Genomic DNA, 16083 nt, shown 5'->3' with positions numbered 1-16083 from the left:
CAGTAAGTCTGCTAGCAGTAATAAGCCTAGTTACAGAAATACATCTTACTTCTGGAATATACACAATACACTACATGGTTTGCTAATTTGCATATTTACTTTGATTAAAATATTCCTTCCTTGTTATTGTAAAAGTGGTGTGTTATTGTAAAACTGAGGCCCATTTAACTCAATCTAACTTGAACTTGGCATACTGCTTTGAATCGTATCACTGCATTCACTCGGTGTTTCTTGTAAAAGGAGTAAATGAGTGTTTCGTTTGTGGACTTGTCATTTTGTGCAGTGTGGAAATCAGGCTTGAATACATGCATGAGTGCCGCTTTAGTGCTCTCATATTATTCTAAGCCTTTTGAGCATCTCCAGGCTGTGAGATGAACACATCTCCCTTGTGTTGTGCGCTTGTGTTTGTGTGCGTGCTTGTTGTGTGAGTGTGTGTCTGTGCGTGCACCCGCACGGTGATCTAACCCTACGCACTTGTGAAGAGGAGAGTGAATGCACAACAAGGTAGCTTGCAGAGATGCTGCACTGAAGCTGAGCACTTTCTCATTTACAGGTAAGTCCCCTTTGCTTAATGCTATATGCATGATAAATTAAATATTTGTATTCTACCATTGTGAAATATTATCATTATCTGCAGTCAGTTTTATGTGAATTTTGTGATGCATTACAATTTCTTTTTAATTTGCTTGTCTAACAATCCCCAACTCATTAAAAGTTCAAGCTTATAATTCTAGCGTTATGAGAAATGTTTGCTTTCATTGCTCACGCATACATCCCATGTGTCCTGTATTAATCTTTTGTTATATACAATATACAGTTATATAGAGTTATCAGTTATAGTTCAGAATATACAGTTGAATTTTGAACAAATAAAGTGTTAAAATGAGAAAAGATTAGATAACATTTCAATATTATCTAGCTTTACATCAGCATATGTTTCTCTGCAGATGTGCATCTGGTTATTTGTAATTATGCACATACCCTGCACCTCTCTACTACAAAGCAAATGCTAATATTATCATCTACAATTATCCAGATACTATAAATAGGAGGCTACAGATGGTAGCTATGAAACTGATCTGCTATTTGTAATATCAGCTTAATGTAGATTTTGCTAGTCATAGTAATTATCTTTTTTATGAAGCCACAGTATAGCATTTGAAAATTCATTTTGTTGCCACAGATTGTAACATATTGCCTCTGTTATGATTTTTTGCTGTCATGGTTTGGGTCAACCTATCCTCTTAAATTGAAGAGTCACTGAAAATTAATATTTTATTCACCGAATCTCAACCCAGTTGAAGACCTATGGGAAATTTTTGACTGATGTGTAGAAACTATGTATCAGTGCTAAAGCTCTTTTGTGGGGCTTTTCAGAACTTGTCAGAGTTTTAAGTTATAATTAAGACCTTTTGCACCAACAAAGTTTGCTTGTAAAGTATAAGATACTGTCATATGAGTCTAAACGCAGTTTAAAGCCTACACTAGGTGTAAATTAGCCCCATGTGTTTTGAGCTATGTATGTTGTTTACACTCAAAATTGGGATGCTTTTAAAATGATAGTGTGTTTTTGTCCCTGCTTCCTTGCTGTAGATATCTTCATGACAAAACAGATCATATTGAGAGACTATTTTTAGAGTTTGGTAAAAGAACCAACTAGTTTCAGGGAAACTTTGTCCTCAGCTCTAGCAATCCTGATGACCTCAAATCATTGGTGAACAACCTGAACTTCAAAGCTTGTCACTTTTATTTCATGTCTTGATGAGTACATGGTTTATTATTATACTTTTTTTCTGGAGAATGCTGAGGAACACTATGGCACTCACTTTTGTTATTTCTTCATGACTGCAGCTTTGAGACTGCATTCATTTAACAGCTTATGTTGTTCATCCTTTGGCACCACCACCTTTAAGCATTCATGTCCCCTTACTAGTGACCCTGTGTATATGTAGTCTGGAGGTGGGTTCCATTCTTTTCCTCTCCTCACTTTGCATTAATGGGTCATAGCTTTTAAGGTTTTTTATTTATTTATTTATTTATTTTTATTTCTACCAACTGCAGTAGTGTGGCTGCATCTGCTAATGTGGTCTACTGGGTTAATGGCTGTCCCTTGTACTGTCAGCTATGGAATTACTGCTAAAACAATGACAGGTTTGCCAGTCAGTTTCATCCTCTGTATTTTCTGCTTGCTGCTTTCTCTACATCCCCTGTTGTCTATCCAGCCAGACTGTGGTGACATACTACTAATATACAACTCTGTAATCCTGAAGCACTCCTGATTGTGCAGTCAGCATCTGAACATTCTGAAAGCCAGGTTCCAAATATATGCTTGCTGCCTCAGAACTGACCCCTAAAAATGTTTAGCTTGTACATCTACTTCATTAATTGCATACCCCTGCTGATGCTGACTTGGCATGCCTAGCTGACAGATTTGTACTCTCATTGATTCAGTAATACTAGCTCCACAGTTCACAGTGAACTTCACTATGCCACAATGCTAAAACTTTGTTGAAAGCTTTAATTCAAACACACCCAAAATCCAGGAAAACATACTGAAGCTAGTAACTGTACAGTGTTAAGTTGGTCTGGGTCACATACGTACTGAAAACTCTATGCCCAAATATCTTTAATCTTTAGCCTTTGACTGGAAGGATCTTTCAGCATCCCATGCACATAGACTCAAGACAGAGTTTAATAGTGGAGAACAGTTTCTTTAGTTGATGTGGTATTACTATACAAAAGCCTGTTCTGGTGTTTAAAACAGTTCAAACTGCTGAATTCAATTGTCAAAGTAATTCAACTCTATTGAATAGATTGTAATTATACCTTTTTGGGACAGGGTTTAGCATTGTCCCATTCCTGAATGCTAAATTATATTTGTGGAGAGAGAACTTAATTAAAACATTAATGAACTGATGACAGCTTTCATTTAATGGGGTGTTGTGAAGCCAAAACAAACACACACCCCCAGCTCTTGGCATTAAGTCCCATTAGCTCACCCACCCGCTGTCTCTGCTTCACGCCAGATGAGTCATGGTTCTCAAGTACTCATTCATGACACTGCAGTCAACCATTACAGAGCTAAGCACTCACCACATACTGAGCGACTACAAGACATTAATGAATTTCTCATCATGTAGTAATGATGGCGTGTAGTTAGTTAACTACTTTTATTGGCCACAAGGTGGAAATTTGTCTCTGGATTCACTATAGAGTATAAACAAGGACATCAACACAACAAACTAAAAACAGTGTAAAAAAATCTTAATATATATGCATTATACTTCAGCTTTATTTACATATATTCTCATATGTCCCATATGTCTATATTTATATGTACATGTGTGTGTGTATGTGTGTGTGTGTGTGTGTGTGTGTACACCTACTCTTATGCCCTAAATTCAAGACTCAGCATTTAATATTAAAGTATTTAGTATAGTTTAGTAATAATAATAGTAATGTAGTATAGTAATAATCCCCTCAACACACTCCTGGCTTTCTGTTCTTGTTTCATTTGTGTGTGATGACACTGTTCGTCTTAAAGTGTTTTGTGTGTGTGTGTGTGTGTGTGTGTGTGTGTGTGTGTGAAATTTCATGAATTACAGCTTTAAATGTTCAGTACCAGCTTCAAAATATGCCCCAATGTGCTGCTAATATTTTATCAATACAGTCATACAGAAATGAACAGCTTTACTCTATTTTAATTGATTAGTAATTGATTAGCATTCTATTTTAATTGATTCGTAATTGATTCATACTCTATTCTAATTGACTAGCAATTGATTAGTACTCTATTTTAATTGATTAGTAGTGTCTGGGATATGTGAAGCTATACAGATGTTTTATTCACTATACTTGTGTGCTGTTTTTATCTTACCCCCATTATAAACATGCTGAATGATGTTCAGTGAAAAAGACTTTGATGGATTATTTGAACATATGGATAGATTAGATAGTTGTGTGAGTGTGTGAGCTGATGGACCAATGAGTTACAATGTGTAGATTTTATAATGATTTTGTATAATGCTTTTTTTTTAATATAATGATCAAATTTCTGAAAAAGAAGGACTATAATGTTTATTAATAAGTGCAAAATCTTCACCTTATATTTGGTAGGGTTTTTTTTGGTGTCTTATGGACACCTCTGCTTTAGCACTAGTCAAATTAGGTAATCATCAAGTCTGTGAGCACCTTACATGGACACAGTTATTAAAGCCCACACGATCAGACAACAAGCGTTTCTTAACAGGCTCGCTAACTGATCCTCTGGGTACAAAGCAGGCCTGTTCTTTTCATGTCACAATCGGCGAGTGGAGGGGCTGCGGCTGCGCGGACTAAAGTGGCCAGTCCATTGAAGGCACTAAAGAGGCATGTAGTGTACAAAGCATGGGTTGTGATAATGGTGCCTGTAGCACACAACCAAAATAGGAATATTCAGTGAGCCAGAGAGGAGAGGCCAGCTGCTGGGACTGTGTTGTTCGGTGGAGGGTCTTACTGGCCAGTAAGACTGATATCGTGCTAAAAAACAGGATAGAAACATATATTACATTTGGTTACTCATTAAATAATAATAATAATAATAATAATAATAATAATAATAATAATAATAATAATAATAATAATAATAATAATAATAAAACACACACACAATACCAATATTTAATTGATATCATTAGGCAAATTGTGTCATTCCATAAAGTATAAGTGGGAAATAACTGCTAAATAAGTAATACCCAAGAGATGCAATACAGTAAATGCTGTTGTGTCTGGGTGTGTGTGTTTTGTTTTGTTTTAGAGCACCGACACCACCAACCAGATGATGAGCTATGCTATGGATAAATGTGTACAAGTGAACGGCACAGTGGGAGAGGGCTAGCATGGTGTCTGCTCTCCACACCTCGGACCAGATGATTTGGCCAGTCTGGCTGATCCTATTCTCCTGTTCAATCAGCATCACACCATCTCAGTCTGAACTAGGTACGTACGGTGAAAATAACAAGATAAACTATATTAAATATACTAACAAACTTATCTTCTTCAGCTAAATGTGGTGATCTGCTCAGTTTTCTGGTGCACTTCTGACCTATAAGGTATCTGAGTAATGAAATTCAGTGTGTCTGATTTTTAACAGATTCTCAATACATCTCCGCCTCTTTGCACCTGTCTCTGGATTATGTAACTTTATTGTGGAAAAGAGAGGCACATCATTTCAGATCGACAGAATCCAGAACTCTAGATTCAGCATTTTATTAAGCAGTGAACACATTTGCACACCTGTTATTGTATTTTCTGAGAGTTTGATTTCATTTGTAATGATAAGGCCCTGATTGCAGAATGTGTCGTATGCTAATTTTGCATTTGTTTGCCAACACATTGGTGTTGCTTTGACTGTAACCTAGCAACAGCAGACTTCAAACTACCTGTTTCCACAGAGTGGGATGTGTGTTCACCGGGAGCTTTTTGCTTTAAGAATTAGGTTTAATATTTATATCGCAAAGTATGAAAAATAGATCATTTCTGAGGAATCACAGAATTTGTATTTGTGTGTAGTGTATGGATAGTTTTTTTTTTTTTATATATATTTTCTGGTTCTTATGTTTTTTAATCACTGTTATTGTCACAGAACAAACAAAATAATATTGAACAATAATTGAATCAAGAAACCTAAATCTCAGATACTTTAAATGTGGGTGCTCTTTATGGATAAATATATTAAGCTCATAGAGAAAACATTTAGGCTTCTTTCTAACCTTGCTCGACTGCCAATAGTTAAACTGATGCAGTGATAAAAATAGTCTGTCTACATCTGTCTGCCATGATAAGTGTGATTTCCTGACAGAAGCCACATTCAGTGAGGTTATACAGTGAGGACTTCAGTGAATCAAAATTGTGCACATTGGTGTTCAGACCTCAAACACAATCCTGGACTTAAAAACCATAAAATGTATGTTTTGAGATGTAAATATGTTGGAGCTGCCCAAACTATGAAGTGGTATTTAAGTATATACATAAATTTTAATTTATTAATAGTATTGTCCCTTAAACACATATGACAAGGAGTTATTATCGTGTGGAGGGCATCATCTCCTAATCAGATACATTGATTACCTTAAAGACCAACATTTTGGCTGGATAAAATAATTAATGAACTGAAATTAGCTTATGAACTGAATTAATCATGCAGCAATTGATATGAACAATTTTGAACTCAAGTCTCTATTATCAGTGAACAGCAGATGAAGATAGACTTCATGTTAAAACCTGATGTTAATGTTTGACATAATGTTCATGTTCACTTTTTGAACATATAGTACACAGTTATAGAAGGAAAATGATTTATTATCACACTCTCTGGTATCACCCAGATGAGGACGGCTTCCCTTTTGCTTTCTCTCAGGGTTTCTTCCTCATATCGTCTCAGGGAGTGTTTCCTTGACATTGTTGCCTCTGACTTGCTCATTAGGAATACATTTTCAAAATCTTTATAAAAAATGTTTATATCCTGAATTTATATCTCTCTGTATAGCTGCTTTGTGGCTTTTTTAGGTCCATTGTTAACTGTGCCAAATACAAATAAAATAGAATTAAGTTAAATCAAGTGAGCAGTAATCATCAAAGTATTCAGAATAATTTTCAAATTGTGGCCATGTTGTCATAACATCAAATTAGCTATTGAATTTTATTCATTTGACATCTCAATATAATTATTTAAATGCATGATAAAATAGCATATTATCCATATGAACATTTAGTACGATTGTGTGCAGAAAATAAAATATTAATTAACTGGGTGTGCTGGATCAACTGATATTGTACTGGTTTTAATTACAAACAAATTAACCCATATTGTTAAACTAAACAAATTTTGCAGTGATTAATAAACTCTTTTAGGCATGCCTACGAAAGCAAAATCTGGCAACCTCAGAGCCGTGAACCAGAATGAATGTCATGTTTTGATTAGGTTTTTATATAGCTACATATAGTGTATATAACTACAACTCTAATTTCTAATCAGATGACTGACTCTGAAAGTAAACACAAAATAAACTTGAGAAAACTGAGAAAAACTTCACAGAGGTGTTTTAAAATGTTGAAAATTAATAAACATAATCAATAAATAATAATTAAATGGCCTCCTGGTGGTCCAGCGGCAGGCTCCCGCACTCTCATTGCCGCAGCCTGGGTTCGATTCCCGGGCAGGGCGCCACCCCAGCCACTGAAGAGTTGACCCTCAGTGCCAGTCCCAAGCCTGGATAAAAATGGGAGAGTTGCGACAGGAAGGGCATCCGGTGTAAAACCTGTGCCAAATCACGCAGGTCGATTGGTCCGCTACAAACAGCGGACCCTGCAAGTGTGCGGGACAAACGCTAAGGAAAAAATAAATAATTAAATATAATAAATAATAATGTCATCAATAGAACACAACTGATTAAATTAATTAGCAATAATGTAACTAATGTTTAAATTCCATAAATGACTTACAGTATATCACGAGTAAGTGTGACTCATTTCCTGTAAATGAATAATTATTTAAAATTTGGTTATTGTTGCTCTTCCATAAGTAGATTAGGTTATAAATGTAGAGGTAGGCAAGGCATTCTTCAGTGGAAAAGGATTGAAATATTCTTGAAATTCTTTACTTCTGTTCTGTGAAAATAAGTCAATTTTGTTATGTTCAGGAAAACCTGTGGTTTTCAAGAATATATAGTAGAAAATGTACCATGTGACATTGCCACACATATACATTATTTAACTTATATATATTATTATGCTATCTTAATCATAATACTCTGTTAACATATTTTTAAATATTTTTCTCTGTTGTTTAGTGTTCTCAGTCCAACCGAAAGATGGTGTTGGTGTTCTGAACAGTCCTCTAATGCTGCACTGTGCAGTGTATGACACAACCACACAGACTGGACTACCAGTGAAGTGGGAGAGATGGAGGATTGGAAATGGAGGATTGGCAGCTGGAGTTCATCAGATGGCCAACGGCTCTCTGTTCTTTTCTTGGCTTAAAGAGGAAGATCTAGGAAGATATGTTTGCAGTGCAAGGAAGGGAACCAAACAAATCAGAAATGTTGTCACGGTCAGCAAAGCATGTATGTACCATCAACTAGAAGTGCTGACTTGGTTATTTTCAGGACTGGACTTGCACTAGAAGTATAATTTATTTACAGTTTGGTATAGAAGCTGGGTCTGTAAAAACCATTTAATCCAGCTGCCTTGTCAGTCACATTTACTGTGTTTTTTATACTCATAAGGAGAAACTACATGGTCCATCTATCAATTAAGCTGTGTAATAAGTGTCAGTCTATACACTTATGCTGGTGAATTCTTTGGTCTCCCACTGAGTTTTGGTTTCTGTCTCCTGCAGATTTGGAAAATGTGTTTTTCAGTCCTCAGTCTCAAAGTGTAATTAAGGGTCAGGACGTGTTTTTCCAGTGTGTGTCAGGAGACAGCTCTCCACCTGCTCACATCTCATGGCTGAAAAACAGCAAAGCTTTTAACAGAGGAACTCAGATACAGGTACTGCATATTTCTCTGAACACACAGGGTTTTCAATTTTTAGCACTTCCAGAATTGCAATTTATTCCTTGTCCATTAGATGTCATTACAAATTTTTGGTACTTGGTTACAAAATATAAAGTAACTGAGATTAAGAAATGTGGATCATGTTCAGGTTTTCATATAGTTTGGGGGTGAGTATGGCGTAAAAGTTTTTTGGAGAAATGAAAATTATGCATCTTTTCAAAAGATAATGCTGAGATGGGCTGTATAGATGGCTGTAAATTCTTGTCTGTCTGCATGATTTATTGTTTTATAGGGTCAATATGGAGGGGGGAGTCAGAGAAAGACCTCAGGCACCCTGCACCTGACTAACGTCACCAAGGAAGACCAAGGCCATTATGTCTGTGTTACCCATAATCCTCTACTGAACATGAGCAAAGAGAGTGGTACAGCTACCCTAATAGTTGGAGGTATGTGGTCATTTATGCCTTCCACTTAACCAAAAAAAATGTTGCCTCCCTTTTTTGTAACACCGGTCTATTGTGAGATTGTTGCCTAAACATGCTGCTATTTTCTTTTTGTACTTGCAGGACATAGCATGAGTCTTGAGATCATTCAGGGTCCTGAGAATATCACAGTTGCTGTGGAAATGGCAACGGCCATGCACTGTGTAGTCCGTGGTTTCCCTACTCCCAAAGTGCAGTGGTTCAAAGATGACCAAGTGTTATCCAATACATCGAGATGGGACCTGCATGATGATGGACAACTTCTTGTTTTTGGGTGAGATTAACCCATCCTTATTCATCACTAGAATGGAATTTTGAAAAGAGATTTCATTGAGAAATATTTGAGTGTGTCAAGTTTGTCTGAAATTATTGAATGAAAAAAAATCAGTTCTGTATTTCCCACAGGAGAGTTTTGCCAGAAGATGAAGGCTTCTATTACTGTGAGGCTAACAATGACAAGGAGAGACTCAGATCGCAGTCTGCCTACCTCCTTCCTGCAGGTACCACCATTGCTCTCTTCCAAAAAAATTATTCATGTGTACAAACCAGGTACTCATGAAGTCTGTACCCTTAGTATTACATAAAAGTGAATAGCAGTACATAAACCTTAACTGGAAGTCACTGGTCAGGGGTAGGTTCTAGTGAACTGGATGGTTGAATGACCAGAGTCACTTTCTAGGTTTGTTTTTACAAATGTGGGTAAGAAATTAAAACCATAAGTGACCTATTGATACAAAAGTCATACAAATCCAGGGAGTCCTTACCAGGTTTTCAGCTGGGGTCATGCCACTTTAATCTTGGTCTCATCTGTACAAAATCCATAAGATGAAAATCTATACTCAGAAAAGACATAGATGTAAAACACATTTCTCGGCATTTAAATACCTTCAGTCGCTGTGTCACATTATGAACCCATTCCTAAACTAATTAAAATATTCTATACATTATAATAGATCACATATTATAATAGGTTAATCTTTAATTGCCTGAAATGTCATAAATGTAGGCAGTTACCATTTATCTATAGTCATAGTCTTTTAAAGTCTTGTTTATGTAAACCTGGTCAACAGAATTTCATTAGCTAGCCCATGTGGCATGACCCAGTATACATATTGGAGGTCAGTAGTCACAAAGGCCATTTTCTTCTCTCAGATTATGACCAATTCAATTTAATTTCTATAGCACTTTTAACACTGGACATTGTCTCAAAGCAGCTTTACAGAAATATAAAAATTCAGAATGAAAAACTGAAAAGATTGAAATCTAATGTATATTTATTTCTAATTTGCCAGCCTGAGGCAATTTTTATATACAATAAGCAGGCAAAGTTTGGTGAACATCTTAACTGTTCTCCTTAACTAGCAAGTACAGCAGGGATAATGCATAAAAAGACTTTAGCATATGACCACTGCAGTCTAGACAGGGCCTGAGTCCACATCCTACATTTCCACATTTCTTTTGCATGAGGCAAAATGGGCTCCATTGCAATATTCCCTACGTATTCAATGATATAATAGGCTCATTTGTTGACATTCCAGGATAATATTGTCCTGTATTACCTCATGGAAAATGGTTGACTGGCAGTTTGTTGATGAGTTCATGGCTCATGAAATGTCCTCCACCAGTCATAATCTAGGCTGAAACAGGAAAGGGTCCTCAGTCCAAGAGATAAAAGAGTGATATTTATTTTGACTGCAAGTAGTAATTATATAGAGAGTGTTTTTAAGCCCAAGGTGGTAGGTGTAGGTAACCTGGATTTCTGAAATAAAAAACTATATTTTATCTCTGATACATATAGTTGTTCTTCTTCTGGCCTTCTGTGAACAAGATGCATCAGTTCTGTGTGTGATGTCTGCAGTACTGAAAGATGGTCACAGTCATAGTCATCTGCATTCTCTCAGTGGCCTTTGGATAGAGAGTAGAAAGACTGAGAGTAGTGACTGAGTCATTTCCTGCCATTTTAGTCAGTAATTCTTGGATTCAGCCCCTGCATTACATAGTAAAAGAAGCTAGAGCCCAAACTTCCATAGCATATGCTGAGGCGGAAGATGAACTTTGTACTCATGACACTGTTCATATGTACTTTGATGAACATCAGTCTCTGCAGGATCCATATTAGGGTGACATCTTGTAAAGCAGTAAAGCAAGCTTGTGCCAATTGCAGATTTTATTAATGAAAATTAATAATTAGAGATTAAAAAAAACAAACAAACAAATGAGCAAAAATGGAGAAAAAAATTCAAAGGGCATAGCAAAACAAGGAAAACAGTAAACAGCCTGTAAATTGATGTGCTACTATCAGGTGAGACATGGACTTGGGACACACATCTTAATGATTTCTTTTGTTATTTCTTTTGTACTTCATAGTCATGGACTGGACCTTTGTCCTCCAACCTGTCAATAAAACAGTGAGGAAGGGTGACTCAGTGACTCTGCACTGCAGCCCTCCTCACAGCAGACCCCCTGCACAAATCACTTGGTTTAGAAACAACCAGCTTCTCCAATCCAGGTCACACATCTCCGCCCAGGCCACTGGAGACCTGCTCTTTCACAGGTGCTTGTGAAGTTGGTTTAGGCAAAACACAAGTTATGTTTGTTGCCTTAATAATGTATGCTGTAAACCATTTCTCTTTAGTGTTCAAGAAACAGACAGGGGGTCGTATTTTTGTCGAGCTTCTAATTCCTTTCTACAAAGGTCTATAACCTCTAGAATGATCTTCCTGGAGGTTCTAGGTATGGTACATTAAATAGTTTATGATACTTTTATTGATTATGCATAGTTGCATTATACTAAAGTAGAAAAAAAATTCTAGTTTAGTGCAACTAATGAGATGAATGCAAATTTTATTTCTAAAAACAAAACATTTATTGTTAACATATTAACTCCTAAAGTTTGCTTTAAGGATACATTTATATTTACTAAATGACTATACCTACATTCTTTGTAGAACGCTTTTTTCACCCATTAACTATGGGGGAATATAACACTTTCCACTTTACTGTATGAAGTGTAGGTTATTTGGCAGTATGCAATTATTTCTATCATTTTATCAGTTGTTTTCAAGCATGATTAATTTTTCGACTTTATTTCCTAATTTTATACCAGCTTGGGATCATTGTTTGTTCTTCTTGTGGTCATCTTGACAGCTCCTCCATCCGTGACTATCTGGCCCCTGGCGGTGATTTCTGCAGTGGGAGCGGAGGTGGTAATTCAGTGCCAGGTGTCAGGACACCCTGATCCCTCTATTGAATGGTCAAAAAGTGGCCAGTCTGTAAGAACAGGAGGCAAAATTACCAAGGGGTATACATTTGGATTTTCCATGTAAATCAGTGGCTTTTGGTTACCATAGGGAATGTTATATAGAAAATGTAACAAATCCCAGCGATCATGGTGCTACTTTATTCACAGGGTGAGAAATGCAACTCTTTACATCTCCTCAGTGAGAATCTATGATGAAGGTTTTTACACATGTGCAGCCTCCAATACTGTGGGACAAGATAAGAAAACTATTCGCCTACAAATAGCTGGTAAATTCCACCATGTCAAATTATTCCTAATGTAAGATCATGAATGGTTATTCAGTGTGCTGAGAATTTTTTTTCTTGTTCATGCTTCATGGACCTTTAAAATGCTTTTCAGCAAAGCCTGTCATTGTGTTATTTTCGGGATCAGTGAACGTGTCCAAGGGAGCCAATATCATTCTCCCATGCCAAGCAGTTGGAAACCCTCCACTGAAATACAGCTGGCACAGAAGTGCTCTTCAGACACCTCTATCACTTTCATCACGCATACGCATTGATGGCAAGAGATTCTGGAAATCGTTTTTTTTTCTATTAAACTATTTTCTTCTGAATGTGTTTTCATGAATCTAGAATGCTTTGCACTTTGAAGAGCTTTTTGCCCTGCAGATAATGAGACCCTGCACATCTCTAATGCCCACCAGTCAGACGCAGGCGAGTATTACTGCATTGCTGAAAACAACCTAGGTCAGGACAGAAGAAAGACCACCATAACAGTTTTCTCTGGTAAATAAATTCTCTTACAGAGAACATTCAATTTTGCACCAGCCATGCAATCATCAATAGTTCAATACCTTTATGCTGTGCTCTAATTGATTTCATCTTCTAACTTGAAGCTGATCCTGAAGAGGATTTTTTATCTACAGTGAGTAGCATATCACCACACACACCATCATTAGGGTGTTCAGTGGTTCTGTATGCTCTACAATGCAGACAGATAAACAGTATTTCTTTTGAGTGAATACTCTAGGTTTGTTTTATTCACAAATATTTTAGATCCCAGAAATCAAGCCAGAAGATCCTACAAATCCTACCAATGAACAGAATTTAAAATCTTATAGAGGTAAAATGAATCTATTCAACAGCCTATATCTGTTATTTGTGTACTGTTTGTCTAATGTCTTTATAAAAGTTGTGAGTGATTGTTTTAATTTCACATCTATAGATATTTACCTGAAGAACTCACCAACACATTCTATCAGTGTTCCTACCCCATTTTCCTCCTATACTTCCGTCACTGATCATGACAACGCAAGTAACACGGGAGTAACACAGAAATACAAAGACCTCTCAAGCACACCAGGAACACAATTGGTCTTCCCTTACTCCAAAATCCTAGAAACACGTACACAAAAAAGACATGTACATGTTACTCCAACTAATCTGATCACCCAGCATAAAGATGAGATATTACGCCCAAGCCACATACAACCTGAATCACTGTCTGCACAAAATCAGACCTTCAATCAAATTTCTCTCCAAGGATTTTCTGAGCAGCACACAAGTTCACAGCAAGACCACTCCTCTCATAGCTCAGTGGTTCAGGCTCTTGAACTAACTCAGACCTCTGGGTTCACATTGTATGATATGAACAGTGTCACCAGTGCAGCTCCTGTGGAGGTCCACCAGTTTAGGAGTCAGCCTGCTGAGCAGCTTACAGTCACCAAGGCATCCCAGGCAAATAATACTGAATTATTGGAATTGTTGAATAAAAACACCTCGAAGGCTCCCATGAGGACTACAGACAACAATGCCAGGTAGTATATAAAATTTAAGGATTTTTGTTGTTCTGACCATGTTCTGATAACAATCGTTTAATAGGGAGAAGAGGAAGTCACAAAGTTGGCTACCTGTGCTGGAAAAACATGACATTCCAATTGTAGTTGGAGTGGGAGTTTCCTTGGCATTCATTTTCATCACAATGGCTTTTTATTCATTGTTCCGGAAAAATGACCCGGTAGCCGTTACTACAGGACGAGCAGGCATGCTAAATTTCTTTATAATCTAATCTAAAATCATTGTCCTTCCAAGAGCATTTAATGAATGATAAATGAAAATATTACAAACCAAATAATGACACTCTTTTACTAAAGCTCTCAGAGGCCTTGGTGGCCCTTGCAGGCATGGCGAACGCCTTGCAATCGAAAGGACATATGATAATAAGTGAGTTTAGTTAATTTTATAATGCCAGCCTCAATTCATCCTACACTTAGCAACTGAAATGATGTTTACAATTTTTTCACTGGTGTTTGCTGCAGAGCATTTGAGGATGACAACATGGTTGCTGTTATCGAGCAAAGCCCAAACACATCTGAGATGAGAGCTCATCCCCCAACATCAAGTCCATCCACCTTGCTAATGGAACCATCTTATGATGACACACAGGAAGACGTCCAGCCAAGCCAAGACATGCCAGTCATAGTGGAAACACACTCAGAGCCCTCTGAGGAGGAGCAGGTCAGTGATGATGGCATGTTCATCAGTCATGGCTGGTTGTGATATGTGATGGGAGGGCAGTTGTTGTCCAAAGTCATAGCCTAGATTTTTATTCCAGATGATAGACAGTATTCATCAAATGTTAAAAGTGTATCAGATGAGCAACTCTGTAACTTCTGTACCTCAGTTAGAGACCTCATTTGAGGAAAGCAAAGCCACGCCCTCTCTCCCGTCTGATGCCCAGCTTCAGTGTATGGAAGACTGGAGGAGCCAAGATCTGGGGCAATGCCAAAGGGATGCACCTTTACCACCCTCTTCCAACCCTTTGGGCAGTCAGGAAGAGGGTCTCCGTTCTTCTCTGACACTGCAGACCAGTGATTCCTCCTCCACACCAGTACACCACAGTATCAGCCTCTCACATGCCTCCTGTCCTCTCTTGCTGTCCCATTGTGTCACCCTGGGCATGACATCTGTTTCTGTTGATGTGCACTTCTACCCCTCCAACCCTACACAGTATGGGTCTCTGAGACCGCCGAGCAATTCCCAGCATGAGCACGATCAAAATGCTCGGTCTACTCACCATGGCAAATCATGAATCATGGAAAAGAAATTCTCTGGCAGGGCCAATACCTACTTGAATGCTCATTGAAGACAACGACAGACATGTCCCACTCAGGACCGAAGGCTGTTATTAAGGTTTCTTTGTTTCTTTTCTGATTTATAAGGTGCTGTTGGTTTGCTTATTTTTTCTGCATTTATAATTCTCCTGTTCTACATTCCTGGTTATAGTATGAGTACATCATTAAGAAACAAACAAAAGAAATCATGTCTATCAAATGCCAAGAATATGTTATTACTTAAAAAAAAAGAAACTATGTATATATGTGCGCTTTAGAAATGACATTAAATGATATAAATTAATAATATTTAATTTAATTTTATTGCAACATGTTTATTTGATATTAGGATAGTAACAGATATTTCTTAGAGAATGAATGTCCCAAAACTAGCTGCATGGGTTTGCAGTTAAAATGTTATAAAAGAAAGGTGCATGAACGAAGCATTAGGATTTTTCGAGTGCAAATCAACATGACTGTTACAGTTACATAACCAAAGGATGTGCTACCTTACCACTGAACAAATCTGTTTTATGTTAATATCAGCAGAATTATATAAAATATAAAATATATATAAACTATAAATTCAAATCTTGAGTTCATGTTAATATAACATTTAATAAAAATTAGTTGATGTTGTATTTGTTCTGTTTTTTTGTTACCAAATTTAAAGAGGCCTCTGTAAAAATGTAAAAATGGGCCAAAAATTTCCA

The 16083-nt window shown here is 37.0% G+C and overlaps 1 protein-coding gene across 5 annotated transcripts; it reads left to right on the top strand.

Annotated features, from left to right (window-relative positions):
- Nucleotides 1–414: 414 nt before the first annotated feature.
- Nucleotides 415–16009, top strand: LOC131343378 (hemicentin-2). 5 transcript variants are annotated; one of them, XM_058375023.1, is made up of 20 exons: nt 415–553; nt 4796–4977; nt 7830–8102; nt 8378–8529; nt 8828–8981; nt 9102–9291; nt 9423–9517; nt 11385–11571; nt 11653–11750; nt 12165–12339; nt 12427–12545; nt 12658–12819; nt 12927–13043; nt 13154–13182; nt 13314–13380; nt 13483–14074; nt 14139–14299; nt 14411–14480; nt 14576–14774; nt 14941–16009. In XM_058375023.1, the coding sequence occupies exons 2-20, from the start codon at nt 4878–4880 to the stop codon at nt 15346–15348; spliced, it is 3348 nt and encodes a 1115-aa protein (XP_058231006.1). In that variant the 5' UTR covers nt 415–553; nt 4796–4877; the 3' UTR covers nt 15349–16009. The 5 variants fall into 5 exon arrangements, with proteins under 5 accessions (XP_058231006.1, XP_058231005.1, XP_058231004.1 ...); XM_058375022.1 differs by having other exon boundaries at nt 12165–12318; nt 13314–14074; XM_058375021.1 differs by having other exon boundaries at nt 13314–14074.
- Nucleotides 16010–16083: the final 74 nt, after the last annotated feature.

This window comes from Hemibagrus wyckioides, linkage group LG22 (assembly GCF_019097595.1).
Source record: "Hemibagrus wyckioides isolate EC202008001 linkage group LG22, SWU_Hwy_1.0, whole genome shotgun sequence".
Classification (NCBI taxonomy): Eukaryota; Metazoa; Chordata; class Actinopteri; order Siluriformes; family Bagridae; genus Hemibagrus; species Hemibagrus wyckioides.
The sequence above is the reverse complement of the archived record's forward strand: the minus strand, read 5'-3'. Positions and strand labels throughout refer to the sequence as shown.

Coding starts and splice junctions, on each gene's coding strand:
- LOC131343378 (XM_058375021.1), top strand. CDS start 4,878: ATGGTGTCTGCTCTCCACACCTCGGACCAGATGATTTGGCCAGTCTGG. Junction 12,820..12,926: donor ATCACGCATACGCATTGATG/GCAAGAGATTCT, acceptor TTTGCCCTGCAG/ATAATGAGACCCTGCACATC. Junction 13,044..13,153: donor CACCATAACAGTTTTCTCTG/GTAAATAAATTC, acceptor TCTAACTTGAAG/CTGATCCTGAAGAGGATTTT.